Genomic DNA, 15556 nt, shown 5'->3' with positions numbered 1-15556 from the left:
ATATTATATGGAATTGAACGAAAATGAAAATTTGCTTGATAATTCAACTACGCTTGTTGGAGAACAATAAAAACACTACACTCAACAAGCCACCAATAAAACTCAACTGCCTAACCTATAACCAAAGTCTCCTTTTAATTTGTTTTTAAAAAAAAGCGCTTGACAAACTTGCCCCGCATGCCGAAGTTGCCCCGGTCTCCCCTATATCCCGACTTGCATCCAGAAACGAAACAAATATGCATAAGTGTTGTTAGTAAAATATTATTTAGACTTAAAAATTTGCTAGTGTACCAGGCTTTCTCTTAGCGTGGTGGAGCTATTGTCAACTGTAGTTCAGGCAGAATTGTCATTGGTAACTTTTTTCGCATGACTACTGGAATATACGGACCACGGTCAAATATATAGCGCTGTCACACTCCAGTTTGAATCCCTTATGATTCGAACGAAGCTGACGAAATCGAATCTTGACGCTAACTCGTTAGTTTTAGTGCCCGAGGGCATCGGAATTAAGACACATTTTGAAATGGCGCGCCTCATATACAAGAAATCAACCACCATTACATTCAATATAATAAAACCGAATACGTTTATTTATAATGATAAAATAAATTAAAATCATTAATTTATATTTTTATCTAATTGAAATGATATTAATTTACAATTATAATTCAAAGTGATTTAATGATAATAATTTTATATTTATCATTTAATTATTATTATTTGAAATAATTAATAATTATTATTCAATTAAAATACAATAAATTAGATTTTATTATTCAATGAAATATAATTTATTGTATTTTAATTCTTCATAGGAAAACATAATTATTCGGAAAGAACAGTTTATTAATTTTCTAATATATTTACAGATTAGTTGCCACCAATCTGAAATCTGCTATCAACGTATCGCAGGTAAGAACATTTCTAAAGAAGTTCAAAGAATTGTAAAAAATTAAATTTCAAAAGTCATTTTATAATCTTGACTGCGGCATCACATTTAGATTGAAGTTTTAACATCAAGATTTGGCTATAAAGTTAATATTTTCAAGATGTAAAGTTTAGATTAAAAATAGATATTTATAATGAATTAATATTGCAAATTGTTCTTTGCAATCGCGAGCATTCCGCTGCTTGCCTATTGATCGTGGGGCTTTGGCAACGTAATTTTATTTTCCTATTTTTTGTCTCGTGCTATTATGCAACCAAAATTAACATGATATTCGTAACGAACAGCATTTAAATTAAACTTGATACTAAAAATATGAGAAGGAACTATTCCTTTCAGGTCTGGTGCAAGTATTAAATTCTTTATCTGATTGTAGAAACACTTCTATAATGTTTGTGATTTTGGAACCTGTTGGGACTAGTAAGGACTATGCTAAGTTATTTATTTTCTAAGCAGGTGGCTGGAGGATATATAATTTAGATTTTTCTTAGTTTATTTCGGTACTATGTAAATTGCGGCCTGCTCAAAAGTTTTTACACTTTAGTTGGATCTTTCATTCGTAAGTAAGTGAAGATATTTTTATTTTGATTGGTATTTTTCTCACTTAACTATCGAAATATATAACTAAACTTTTGGCATGTTAAATAATTTTTGAAGTGACATTTTTACTGAACGTTTATTTTTTCGAAACTTAACTATCATGTTAGGTCTGATTGGTGACAATTTTTTTTTGTTCGGATGTGTAAAAATGGCTTCATTCAGAGTGGAAGCATCAACTGATCAACTGTTCTGTCAATGTACGAAATAGTTACCGAAACGCATATATTGTGAGATTAAAAACGGAAAACTATAATTTTTTTTTTTACAATTTAAAAGAGATGAAACTCAAAAATTAATAGTCTAACTAGAAAAGTCTAATCTAAGAATCCAGAAACGAGTTGCATAATCTTCCCTGCGAAAAACATTAAGATGTAAGCACAAAATTTAAATTGTCTGTAGTGCCATCTGTTATGAGATTTTTCAAAAAATAACTTTTATATTATTAATTATTATAAAATGGCAAAAACCTCAACTTTGAGGATAAAGATGAGTTTTATAAAAGATTGTAAATGTTAATTAATAACGAATAAAATCTTTATTAAGTCTGACTCCACTCGAGATATGACAAGTGATTTTCCTCTATCTCTCCACCCCTCAACCTTTAATTAACCATCAAAATTTACTATCATCACTCCCCTAATATACAAACATCCCAGAAAAAATTTCAGAAATTTCCAAAAAAAAGCACAGGATTTATTAAGCTTCAAAGTGGATGAACAAAATTGTGACCTTCCTACCCACTGACATCCATACACATAGAAAAATCCCTGAATTTTTTGATTTCTCGATGTTCCAAAGTTCCGAGTCCAAAAGGGCGATTGCCATACTTTCCGTCTATTATATATATAGCAGGCGGAAAAGTAAAAGTGTGATATGTGCAATGCAATATTGTGTTACAAAAGAATTTTTTAATTTTTTGTGTTTTATAACATATCAGTATGACAAAGAAATCTTATAGGACTAAAAAGTCCCTATTAATTACTTTTAAAAAATAATTTAAATTTTCTTTAAAAGTTTGTGGTTTTGCTTGCATACATGTTACTAATAAATAAATAGCATTTCAAAATATAGTTTGTTTTTTTGCGGCACTTTTAATGCCGCAAGAAAAAACTATATTTTGCTAATTTGCATATTATAAACATATAATATTTTAGTACCTAGTTTAGTAGACTTTACAGAGTATTTTAGTAGTCAATAGGATTAAAGCCTACAACTCCGTAATTAAACAATGGATGCGTGCGGCCCGATTCCGAAAAGGTTGCTCATTATTGGTATATTGTACCATTTAGGCCTATATATTCAATAGAATGTCTACTCATTTGACAGAAATTTTTCTTGTTGTGATTCTTTCTTTGTCACTCACTATTAAGCTTGATGAGTCTGAAAAAAGGCCATCGTATATCTCACGGGGCAGAGAGAATTTTAAAAAACTGTAGAAATAGACTTGAGAAGAAGGAACAATTAGGTTACCCAGCTACAAAGACAATTGGATATTTCGTATCTGCTTTTACATGTTTACAGTTTATTGGTTGTCTGTATGTGTTGATTACTAATCTTGTAATTAGGGACTTTCCTAGCGCTCAGATAACTCAAACATTACCTGTCGGGGATAATTTTTAAGAAAGGCGGTACAATGTTAGAATTTTAAAGAGAAATTAATCACTTTTATAATTTTTTCTTATTCATTGTATTAGTTATAAACGTGTTTGTTGATTTTAAAATCGAAGATTAGGCTGATCTTTTGATATTCCCACGTGCGAGGCGGTGCTAATACAGTAATAGCTAATAATAATAGTCACATCTGCTACTGATGGCGTTACTTGTAATTTTGTTTGTCAATAAACTGTACGATAAAAAATATTATACATTATTAACCATAAATGTGCAAAATGACGATTTTCATTTTATACAAAAACTTTTTCGAATTTTAGATTATTACAAAAAGATTAAAAGATGAGAAAAAACCGGGTTCTATTGTTAATGTATCCAGTGTAGCTTCATTGGTATATATGTTCAACATTAGTTATGCTTCAGTGAAAACTGCATTAGATAAAATTACTAAAACAATGGCCGTTGAATTAGGACCTTATAAGGTGAGAATAAGCTTTGTAAAGTACAATTTACAGTTAATTTTTTTATTATTTGTGTTTTTGTTTGTTCTTTCTCAGATTCGCGTAAATAGCGTCAATCCTACTGTTGTAAATACGGATATGACAAAAGTAGTTTTCGAGCATCCTGAACTAGAAGCTCAACTAAAAGCAATGATACCTGTGGGTGAATTTTGTAGTAAGTAAAATAATTTTATAAAAACGAATTTTATTGTAAAAATTTTCAGAAAGTTTTTTTTATTTTTAAACGTTTGTATTACTTACATAAAAATACAAATTAATTAATATTTTTGAATAATTTTTCTCAAAACAATGTTTAAACATAATAATACAAGTACTACACTAGCGCATATTCTAACGTGCAACTGATACAAAATGTGCGATGGGAATTTTGAATTGTGCAGTGGGAATCCCATATTTGTACAGTAATTAACTGTCCAATTCTGGATCTTATAAGTATTTTTCTTCTGGTTATGTTAAAGTTAAAATATTTACCTAAATTAAACAGTGTCCTGTTCAAACCGGAATCTGAATAAAAAGGAAACCAGCCTAAATGGAAAAAAATCTTCGAAACTGAGCGATTTTCAACATTTAAAAAAATCTTCAAAACGGAAACATGCTAAACCGGAAATAAATATTCAATACCGTGTAATTCCGGTTTACACTCATTCGGCACACGAAAAACGAGGCAGGGAATGAATGTTGGTAGAATTTACCATTTGTATTGAATATACTGTACAATAGATATTTTTTATGAAGTCACAATATCAATACAGTGGTGCCTCGTACTTCGAATTTAATTCATTCCAGGAGATCGTTCAAACTCCGAATCGTTCAAAATCCGAATCAAATTTTCCCATTAGAAATAATGGAAAGTGAATTAATCCATTTCCAGATCCTGAACAATACGCATTTCTATAAACTTAAAACAGCAAATAAACATAACGTAAAAATAACACAATTAAATGCCTTAATAATAAATTAAAATATTAATAGAATACTGTACGTAAATACTCTATAACAGGGGTGGCCAACTTTTGTGTACATAAGATCTACTTTTTATCTTAAAAATGTATCGCGATCGATTCGTTGTCGTAGGCATAGTTTAAGTCAGGGATGGGCATCCCAAGGCCCGAGTTGCATAAAATGTGTATAAATATATCAATTTCCTAGCTTAAGAAGTATGCAGCAAAAATTCAAACGTTATTTCCTACAACTTAGTATGTAAATAGTTTTTCCTGCAACGAATTTAGTAAAAATTAAAACGAGAAACCGGCTAACAGACTCACCTCGAAACTATTTTAAAACTAGCAGTGACTAATATTTAATCAAATATTTTCGACACATTACGTTTACATCAGTTCTAGAAACTAAATTAAGTATACCTATTATAATTTATAATTATATATGAATGAATAATTGTGATTTACCGGCATTTCCCCCCCTCTTTTATCTTGTATGCGGCCCTCGTCAGTTCAAAAGTTTTGAAATGCGGCCCTTACACAGAAAAAGGCTGCCCATCCCTGGTTTAAGTGGCTAGGGGGAGGGAGGTGTAAAATACATACTATGTTTAGATAGATAAGAAAAGCCACAATTTAATTTAAAACACGAAGAAAAAATACTTATATTTTAAACAGAAGAAAAATTGAAACTCAACGTTGTCACTTTCGGGGACCACCACTTCACCTTCCTCTCTCTGTCCCTTCTTTTTTTTCGGTTTTACGACCCTTTGTCTACATTTCTTATTCCCCTTTTACAACTGTACGCAAATGGATTGCACATGGACAGACAAAACCACATCTGAGGGAGAAAGAGGAGGTCCGATATCACTACAGTTGCGTTTGCGCGTTACGTTCACGCGTTGCGTTCGGTTACAACTTACAAGTGTAACACGTTAAGTCAAGACATCGCGAGCGATCGACCAAAATTGGTTTTGCGATCGACTTGTTGGCCACTCCTGCTCTATAATAAATGTAAACATAACTGCAATCACTGTGTGATTGCAGTTATGTTTACATTTATTATAGAGTATTTACATTTATGTTGTAGAGTACTTACATTTATATTGTAGAGTACTTACATTTATGTTACATTATAGAGTATTTACATTTATGTATTTACATTTATGCATTTATTATAGAGTATTTACATTTATGTTTATATATTAGAGAACATTTTTTATTGCGCACGCAATTCGAACTTCGAGGCGAACTTTTGTCGAATTTTGGGTTCGAACTCTGTAGCGTTTGGAGTTAGAGTCGTTCGAAGTATGAGGTACTGCTGTATTATCATTTAAACTATAATTTAATCCACAACCACAGCGCACTTATCATATAGTAAATTATATCACATGAAGTCACACAGTGCACACTGCGTATGTCTAACGATTAATATTGAAAAGTAATTGAAGAGAATTAATAATTATAAAGATATAAGATTTGTGTTATTGTCCTTATTTTCCATTTATTTCTTTTAGAACAGGTTATTAACGCTAGGATTTATCAGCTTGGCCAAAACAAAACTGATATTTGTGCAGTAGGAAAAACCTTAGAATAAGGTTGCCACAGCTATTTAAATAATCAATGCAGTATTGATAAAATTTATAAATTGCGTAAAAATAAATTAGGTAAATTGAATATTAGTGCTGTGTGCGAGCGCCATCATTCGATTTAACATTTAAATTCACAAAATAAAGGATAAAATGGCCATTTAAAAATATATATATATATATTTAAAGGACAGAATAATAAAGGAATATCCTCTTAAATAAAGGACGTATGGTCACCGTAACTATAGAAATAATGGGAGATAACCTCGTATAACGTTGTAGTTTCCGTCAAGTATGACTGGGAACTATGTCATACTTGACGGAAACTGGTGTAGCCTTTTGTTCCAGTGAGGTCATCTGAGACCCCTTGTTCCAGTGAGGTCATCTGAGACCTTTTGTTCCAGTGAGCTCATCTGAGACCCCTTGACGGAAATGGTGTAGCCTTTTGTCCCAGTCAGGTCATCTGAGACCCCTTGTTAACATGTTACCTAACACGGGGAAAAGTGTGAAATGTATTTATCCCACACTCTAGCTAAGTCTGGCATCACGGTCTTCAATGATGTCAGTTGCACTTATTTTTTTAAATGTGGAAATTACTTTATCAGTGTTGCTTTGCTTAGGCATTCTCCTAGATGATAAATAATACAGTAGAGGCATCTGTGGGAAAAAGTCAACAAACAAATCAACAAACAAACAGACTTCGGTTATTATTATTAATAATTTTTCTAAAAAGATTGCCATGAAAGATAAAAAGCTTTCATTATTACAGAGAAAGGCTTGCACTATGTGAGGGAAATTGCACAATTTCATCTTATATCGAAATCGCGTTGCATAAGTACAGTACAGTATACCGCTTTATACAAGGGTTAACTACATATATAATATACCTAATTGCTGTATGTAATTTATATAAAATTATGTATTAAAAATTCCTTTTTTCAGACACCGAGGATATAGCCAATGCTGTGCTGTTTCTACTGAGTGATAAGGCAAGAATGATTAATGGAGTAATTCTTCCTATTGACGGAGGCCAGGCTGCTAAATAAAAAGCAAATATTCATATTCCCTGGATGTAAACATCTTTAAAAAATGTTCAAATTTTAATGTCTAGCATGTAAATTAAATTAATATTAAATTTTAGACAAATAGCACAAAATTTGATTTAATAATATTATCTTTATCATTATTATTATTTGTTTAAATACGTTACTCATGTAATATTTTAAAGTATAATATAAAAATAATAAAAATATTTCATAAAAATTATAAAAACACAAAAATTAATTTAAGCCCATTGTTTTAAAAATAGATTCATTTGGATGTAGCAGGCAACAAATCAAATAATAACGAGCAATTATTTATTGTGAAATCGTCACAATGCGGGACTATAATTTTTAATCATGATTTAATTTATAAAATTCACATAATTTCCGGTCTAGACCGAAATTCCGTTAATCCAGGTATTGAATGCCTCTAAGCATTCCATACCTGGTCTGAATAGTGATGTCTTGCACCTGTATATCACACTTCTCCTGATAACAATTGAGTCGTGCCGATCATCTATCCAACTCAATACTCAAGAAAATTTTGAATTGAAATCATGTGATTTCCGGTCTATACCGGGAATCCGTATGTAGCTAATCGGGACATTCGACCCCTCAAGTTTGAAAATTGCAACTCAATAATAATAGTAAAGTTTGAAACCATTGCATCTATGCAGTTAAATTTTTTCTGAGGGATTGCAGGGTGGTCGAAAAAGAAAGCACTCAAAGCACGGCCAGCTTAAGAGAAAGGTCTGAGGTGTATGGACCCACATTATTTATGAACATTTTTCATGATCCAATCCGAATCAGAGTACTTCATTGGATCATGAAAAAATGTTCATAAATAATGTGGGTCCATACACCTCAGACCTTTCTCTTAAGCTGGCCACCCCATTGCTCATTGCGGACCTACCCGAACGCACGACTAGAAAGGATTGTTAGAGTCCACAAAGCAGTTTTAAAAATTCTCCAGAAAAATTTATGTATTACACATATATAAACTCAAAATATTAATTATGCTATATTAGCCTCTTTTATTGATTGACTGAAAAAAATTTTTAAATAAAGAAACAAGATCATACTTTCAAATAACTACATTGGCAGCTTCTTTCAATTGCATTATTAGAAAAATCCGAAATCCGAAGAAGAAGAAAGTATTTTGCGTACTCGTTTAAAGTCTACAGAATAAAAAGGAATGCGAACGGTTACTTTTAAGCGCTGTTTGTTTATTTTTCAAGATAAAAACTTTATTCAATTTTATTAATTTATATTTATATGGTTGATTAACACTTGATATAACAAATAAAGCTAGTATTGCTCAAAAACAATTCTAAATTGCAAAAAATGCGGAGAACATAGTGTGAGATTAGCAGTGGGCCCTTGGGCTAATCCCCAAATGACCACTTAAAAACAACCTGTTTACTCTGCAACAGGTTGATAAAACCCGATCTCGGTTGTCGGATGGCTTAGGAGGGCAAAAAAAGTGAGTGGGGAGTACGTAGGTAAGTTGGCAGGTACAACGATAGACGACAGGTTAAACAAAATAACAAACATTTATTGAATGGCTAAGCCAGGATACATAAGGCGATGACAATATATAGGTTAAATGCGGTTAAATACAACTAAGAGTAATTGCGGATAACATAAGTCGCTTATGGCGAGTATACGGTTTATCCTTCCTCTAAAGGTTAAACTAAGAATATGCTTAGGGAGAGAGAGTTCGCAGGCTCAAATAATTACCTCAAAGTGGCGATTAAGTACTATGTGGAAGTTCCTAAGGTCTTCTACCGATATCTTCTCCTTTCGTCTGTTCGAGTCCGTTGTATGGAGGTCCGGGAGACGAGGTGCTCCCATGGACAAGTATAACTTCCGAGAGATCGCCCTGAGCTTTCGGGGACTCGAGCTTTTATACGTTATTCGTGGGAAATGAGTCACATGATGGACTTCAGTTGACACTTACGGTGCATTCCGATCAGTCAAGTGTCAACTTTCCCACCAAAGTGTGAAAACAATCGGTGACTCTGATATACTTCTCACCAAGAATGTTTTTTTTTCCCATCGGAGTTGTTTACAAAGATTTTTTTGACAGCGTAAAAATCGCGGATTTCACAATAGCAATGAGAAACGCCGAGATTAAACTACCAAAGGCAGTTAATAAATTTATGAGTAACGAACAAAAAGTATCATTTCTTTACCTTAATATGACGATTGAATAAATAGAACTTATTAACAAAATAAGTAACATAAGGAACCTTATTTCAGTCAATCTAACTTTCCACATCATTCGAGATTGTTATGCGAGTTTTTTTAAAAAGTAACTTTTATATTTTTAATTACAATATAATAAATAAAATTACGTGCGGCACCGTCTGTTATGAAGTTTTGTTATAAAAAATGTTTATATTTTTAATTATTATCAAATGGCAAAAAGCTTAATTTTGAAGTTAGAAATGAGTTTCACAAACAATTGTAAATGCACAGGCGTAGCGTGGGTGTCAGCCGCCCGGGGCGGAGGAAAATTTCGCCGCTCCCTTATTTAGGTATCCCAATTTAAAAGACTAAAATTCAGTTCTGTCACAGAATAAGTAATGAAAAATTCCGTGCTCATTTCAATCGGTTTCAATCGGTTCAATTGGACATTTCAATCGTGTCCAAAAAGACACTGTGGCTGGGTTGGCCTTTTACAAGTACTGTACCTTAAATTAAAATCAACAAAAATTAAGCTTCAGAATGGGCGAAAAATCACGCTTTTCACTTACACATATTAACATTCATCCATACAGAAAAAATCCCAACTTTTTTACATTTCTCAATGTCTCAAGTCCCCTCAAACCAAAAATTTTGTAAGATCATTTTTGAATCGATTGGCGCACTTTCCCTCTGTTATATAACAGTTAGTAAAGTAAAACTCCACAATATCAGAAGAAATCGGAAGAATTGTGTCAGGAAAGAGTTAATGCTTTCCCTCTTCCCCCCGAGGGGAATTTCGAAAAATCCCTTCTTAGTGTGCGTTCCCATGATGTATCACAACTATCTACCAAATTTCACCTCTTTAGGTTAAGCGGTCTGCTCTGGGCGATGATGAATCAGTGAGTGAGTGAGTGAGTGAGTGAGTCATTCAGTCAGTCAGTCAGGACAATTAATTTTATATATTTAGATTATCAGTAAAGAAACATTATTTAGTACAAATGTTAATAATAATAATACAATATTCGAATTCAAGTGGATCAAAAAACATATCATAGACTTTTATGTTCGTTATCTTCGTGCGTAATAAAAATAATCGCATTCGATCCACATTCATCTTTCAAAATATAGAGTAACTGACATTTTCTTTAAAAAAAGAGCAATTATTTATTCTGACATCGTCACAATGCCGGGCTGCAATTTTTAATCATATAATTTGTTTAATTTAAAATATATGCTCTCCACCTCAAATTAGTAGTGGCTTGTCCCTGTACGTCATATTTTTCCTTTAACAATAGTCCTGCCGGTCATCTATCTAATACCTTTCGGGGGGGGAAAAACTTTTGAATTGAAATAACGTGACTTCCGGTTTATATCGGAAGTTCGTACATAGTTAATTGGACCCTCTTGCCCCTAAGGTTTCCGTATTTGGCCTCGTCTTTCATCTATCTAATTCCGTTCTCGATATTAAGAAAATACAGGCAGGCAGACAAACGACGGATGGACGACAGTGGAAATTTATAGGTCTACAATTTTTTCAAATTACAGCCCAAAAAATCCGGGAAATCCTAAAATTTTAAATCAAGATGTAAAACATTAAAAAATAAATGAAGTATTTGTATTTATTGTCTTTCCGTATGTCGTTAATTTTCAATGTTTTCCTATTTATACAATAATAGGAATATATTCAATCACTTAAAAATTTTTAATATAAATAACTGCGCATATTTTAATAGTATGTGTGCAGAATTGACGAAAAACAAAATCACACTATTATTCCAAACAATTTTAGATAACTTTTTAAAATACTGTTTATTTTTAAACGATATTTCATACAGATTCATTGCTGGAATCAAACTGCAAATCTTCCGACTTTGATTCCAGCAATGGTTCAGTTGTTTCATCTTCCTCTTTAAGTAAATATCTACGCACAGGAATTCGAAGTGTATCCAGTCTAAATTTATCAGAACTTTTGTCACACTTCGCGTTCCTTAAAGTTTCATCCAAATGCCTTCCTATTACGCTCTCCTTGAATAAAACTTTGTAAAGTTCGTCCATATAGGACGCGCTGTCTTTAGTACGTGCTCTTATCGACTGCTTTAGCTTCATCATATTCCGGTAAGAGTCTGTCATATTCGACTCATCCACAAGATTCTCTTCAAAGCAATCGGTGAAAGACGATGGTGACTCGTCTGTGGACTCCTTCTCGTAATCACAAGTTGAAATACATTTATATTTCTTCTTGTTTCTGAACAAAGATAAACGTTCAGATTGTCTCAAATCCGGTATCGATGGTTTCTTTAAAGAGGATAGTAAATTGACCATTTTCGATTTGACTACTTCCTTTTTCTTCCCATTGTCTGAATAAACATTTGAGTTGGTAGGATAGTCCGATGTGGGAGTATCTTTCGTATCCACTTTATTGTCGAATTTTCCTTTGCTATCGTATTCTTGTTCTGTCTTGTCATTTGTTAAGTAAATTACTCGATCGTCATCTTTATTGCGAATGGGAAATTTGTCTTCGTTCATCAAGAGAGGTTTGTACGTGTCGAAAATATTTTCAAGTTGTGACCTCTTCAATTTTTCTCGATTGATGAGTGCCGATGTAACATTGCACACCCACATCTCCAGACGCCGTTGGCAGAATCCGATAAATTTTGTTATTACGTAGACGAGGGCGCACGTTGTTAAAATTACCCCTTCGATTGCAACCACGTAGAACAATACACGAAGATAGATCTTTCCCCAGTCCTGTAATTGGGACTGGTCTTGGGGCTTATTCGATTCTGCATCCCATCGAACATCTTTACTTAAATGATATTTTCTGACGCTTTCGTCATCCATGATTTTCACGTTACGTTCATTCTTTACTTGCTCAGGAAAGATTTTCTTCCTTCTCAAATAAAATTTGAATAAGATTCCATTTTTCCGATCAGGTTCTCTTTCAAGACTTAGTTCGGGAGTGAAAACTTGACTCCTTTTACTGGAGTTTTCATTTTCTAAAATCTTCTCGGATCGAATCGGCATTTTGCCACCGTCTGATTCGTCCGCTGGGTGAGACTTGTCGTTTCCGGTCCAAAATATGCCTCTGGCATCAATTCCAATTTGAGAAAATAGGAATAAAGTCATAAAAACGAAGAAATTCTTCATGTTAATCATCTCCAATAAATAATTCGCAGCGAAAATTGCACCAACAAATAAACTCTTAACAATTACGTAAATTGTATTATTAACATTACAAATCGAGCGAATATTTTAATTGTAGAAAATACAGATTTGATTTTTCAATATAAATGAAATTCTATTTAAATAATAGTGAAAAATAATATAAAGACTAAACCAGACTTCGTCTTGTACAATTGATACAACAAAGATTAAAAATTCAGCAATATCGTTTCTTCCTACTTCAGAAAATGGTTAAATTGATGTAAAAGGAACGTTTATAATAATAAACTTCATTGACTTAACTTTCGCCTTTTCCAGGGAGAAGGAATGGAACATTAGAAACATAACTAAGGTCTAAATAGGGTCTAAAGCAGGGGTGTCCAACCTTTTTGTTTCTCTGGGCCACATTGGAATAAGTCAAGGAGTTTTGGGCCACAAGTATATATAATATATACTTGTGGCCCAAACATGTTAATCCTTAAATATACTTGTATATTTAAGGATTATTATGTTTAGATTATAATAACAAGTATTAAAACTTTATCAAGAAAAAGTATATTTTAAAAAATTACTTCTACAGACACTTTCAATTTTTACTTAGAAATAGATAAATTCATTTATTATAAAAGAGACAAACGAAAATTTATTTGAAAAACACGAATATTTGTTTTATTTGGGTCTCTAATTAATAAAAAGCGACGAAACGACATTTTAGAGTGCGTTTTTATTCAATTAATATAATTATAAATAATATGTAGCCGAAAAAGCAGCCAAAGCGCCAAATGATATTTTTTACGTCAAACAAAAAAAAGTAGCCACATTTGGCCCAATGAAGCCAAATCTCGCAACGTTGGAAGAAATACTAAATAAAGCTGGAATAAGTGCCGGAAAAAGAGGCAAAAGACAAAAGAGAAAGAAGTGCAAAAGGTTGAAAAATTACGGGTCCATATTTGCTGAACAGAAGATCTATTTAACCTTTCTCACTACTACATCTTTTTTCGTCCTTTCTCATCTTTCCCCCCTTTTCCCAAATTTGGATCTATAATCCTTTGAGTCACAACTCCAGCTTTATTTAGTAATCCTTCTGCTTTCACACATCTCCAAGTACTGTACAGTATTTGGAAATATTTTCTTTCTACTCAAAAATAAAATATGAATAAAGGTTTACGGCTTTGTGAAAATTTTTTTGAGTTTATGCCGTTGAAATAAATAAATAATAAAAATTAAAACATTTGTCGGTTTTGTTTACACGTTTATTGGGCCGCGGGTTGGACACCCCTAGTCTAAAGCATTTAAATTTATTATTATTTTTGTTTTTTAGAGGTAAAAAGCCTCTTATACATTATAGACTGTGTGTTTTCTGTAACGTATTAACAAGTCTTTTCTGTTCATATTTATCGTGGTAAGCGACATTCTCCGTAATACAGACAATTTAAAAGAGTAAATTTAATAAACATTTACATATTTCGATAATTACATCATACGAGATAGAATCGTTACTGTTTAAAAAAAAGGATTAAAAAAACTAAGGAAACCGGAAGAAGTCCGATAATTTTCGATAATACTTGGATAAAAAATTTAAATAATAATAAAAGCCTAAAATGAGAAATATTCTTAGATTAAGATTAATTTCTCTATTTAAAAAAGTTTTAAAAATATGTGTTGCTCCATCTGTTGCGAGATTTTACGTAAAAATAATTTTTATTTCATTAATTATTATAAAAAGGCAAAAGCTTTATTTGGAGTGTAGGGATGAATTTTTAAAGTAATTTGAATACTAATATCGAGTAAAATTTTCGTTAAGTGCGACCCCGCTCGAGATATGACACCTCCTTGTATATCTTTCTCCTTTGACTTATACTGTAATCTTGAAACTAAAACTGTTACGTAGAGAATACTGTATATAGAAATAACTATTGGTCGGTCTGAGTCAGCGGAGTGGCCTGGGTGTCAGCCGCCCGGAGCGGAGGAAATTTTCGCTGTCCCGTTATTTGGGTATCTCAATTTAAAAGACTAAAATTCAATTTCGTCACAGAATAAGTAATGAAAAATTCTGTACTAGAGTAGCCACCTGTTTAAAATATCTTCATTGAATATTGGATGTGTAAGGTGTATATGAATACGAATGAATCGTACAAGCAAAAAACAAAAAAACAAAAAAACAAAAAAAAGGTCAACAGATTCAGCAGGATTTCCCCGGGTGGAATTAATAGTTCACCTGAACGGTGAGTCGATTCCCGGACAGTCCGGATGGTGGCACTATCGTAGATGCAACGAAAATATAGAATAGAAAGGTCCCCTAATAGAATGTACCCTAAAAAGTGCTGCCCGGGGCGGGCCGCCCCTGCCGCCCCCCACTATGCTACACCATTGTGTAAATGCTAATAACGAAAAACATCTTCATTAACACGACCCCTTCTATCTCACCACAGAAATTTTTAGTGGTGTTTTTGCAATTTGTTTTAACGTCCTACTAGTTTCTCCTATAATAATATTTGGTTGTTTATATATATATATATATANAATATTCTTATAAAAAAAAACACATTACATCAAATAATTCAAAATATTATTCCTACATCATTGTCTGAAAGTTATTTTACAAACTATGGAAATTTATAACTAGTGTGCCTACTAATGTATATATATATATATATACATTAGTAGGCACACTAGTTATAAATTTCCATAGTTTGTAAAATAACTTTCAGACAATGATGTAGGAATAATATTTTGAATTATTTGATGTAATGTGTTTTTTTTTATAAGAATATTTTAATTGTTGAAACATGTAGACCATTTATTAACATTTGCTATGAACTATAATGTAAGTAAACTCTTCATTTAAAAAAACAATCTATTTTATTTCTATTATAATGTAACATAGTGGAAAAAATTTTTCCCTACGGTAGCATTTTACTTCAACTGAAGAGGAACTTTAAGTCCAAAATGTACATTC

General features: G+C 32.2%; 1 protein-coding gene across 1 annotated transcript in view; it reads left to right on the top strand.

The window, feature by feature from the left end:
• LOC111614564 (L-xylulose reductase-like) overlaps nucleotides 1-7311 on the top strand; it is a 19207-nt gene extending 11896 nt beyond the window's left edge. The window contains exons 4-7 of the mRNA XM_023355938.1: nucleotides 870-912; nucleotides 3478-3639; nucleotides 3715-3832; nucleotides 7145-7311. Coding sequence (XP_023211706.1) covers nucleotides 870-912; nucleotides 3478-3639; nucleotides 3715-3832; nucleotides 7145-7248 — 427 coding nt within the window. The 3' untranslated portion in view covers nucleotides 7249-7311. The remainder of the gene's footprint in view (nucleotides 1-869; nucleotides 913-3477; nucleotides 3640-3714; nucleotides 3833-7144) is intronic.
• The last annotated feature ends 8245 nt before the right edge of the window (nucleotides 7312-15556 follow it).

The sequence above is a fragment of the Centruroides sculpturatus genome, unplaced genomic scaffold (assembly GCF_000671375.1).
Source record: "Centruroides sculpturatus isolate CEXI.00-Female unplaced genomic scaffold, Cexi_2.0 scaffold139, whole genome shotgun sequence".
Lineage (NCBI taxonomy): Eukaryota > Metazoa > Arthropoda > Arachnida > Scorpiones > Buthidae > Centruroides > Centruroides sculpturatus.
This window is presented reverse-complemented; position numbering and strand designations above follow the sequence as displayed.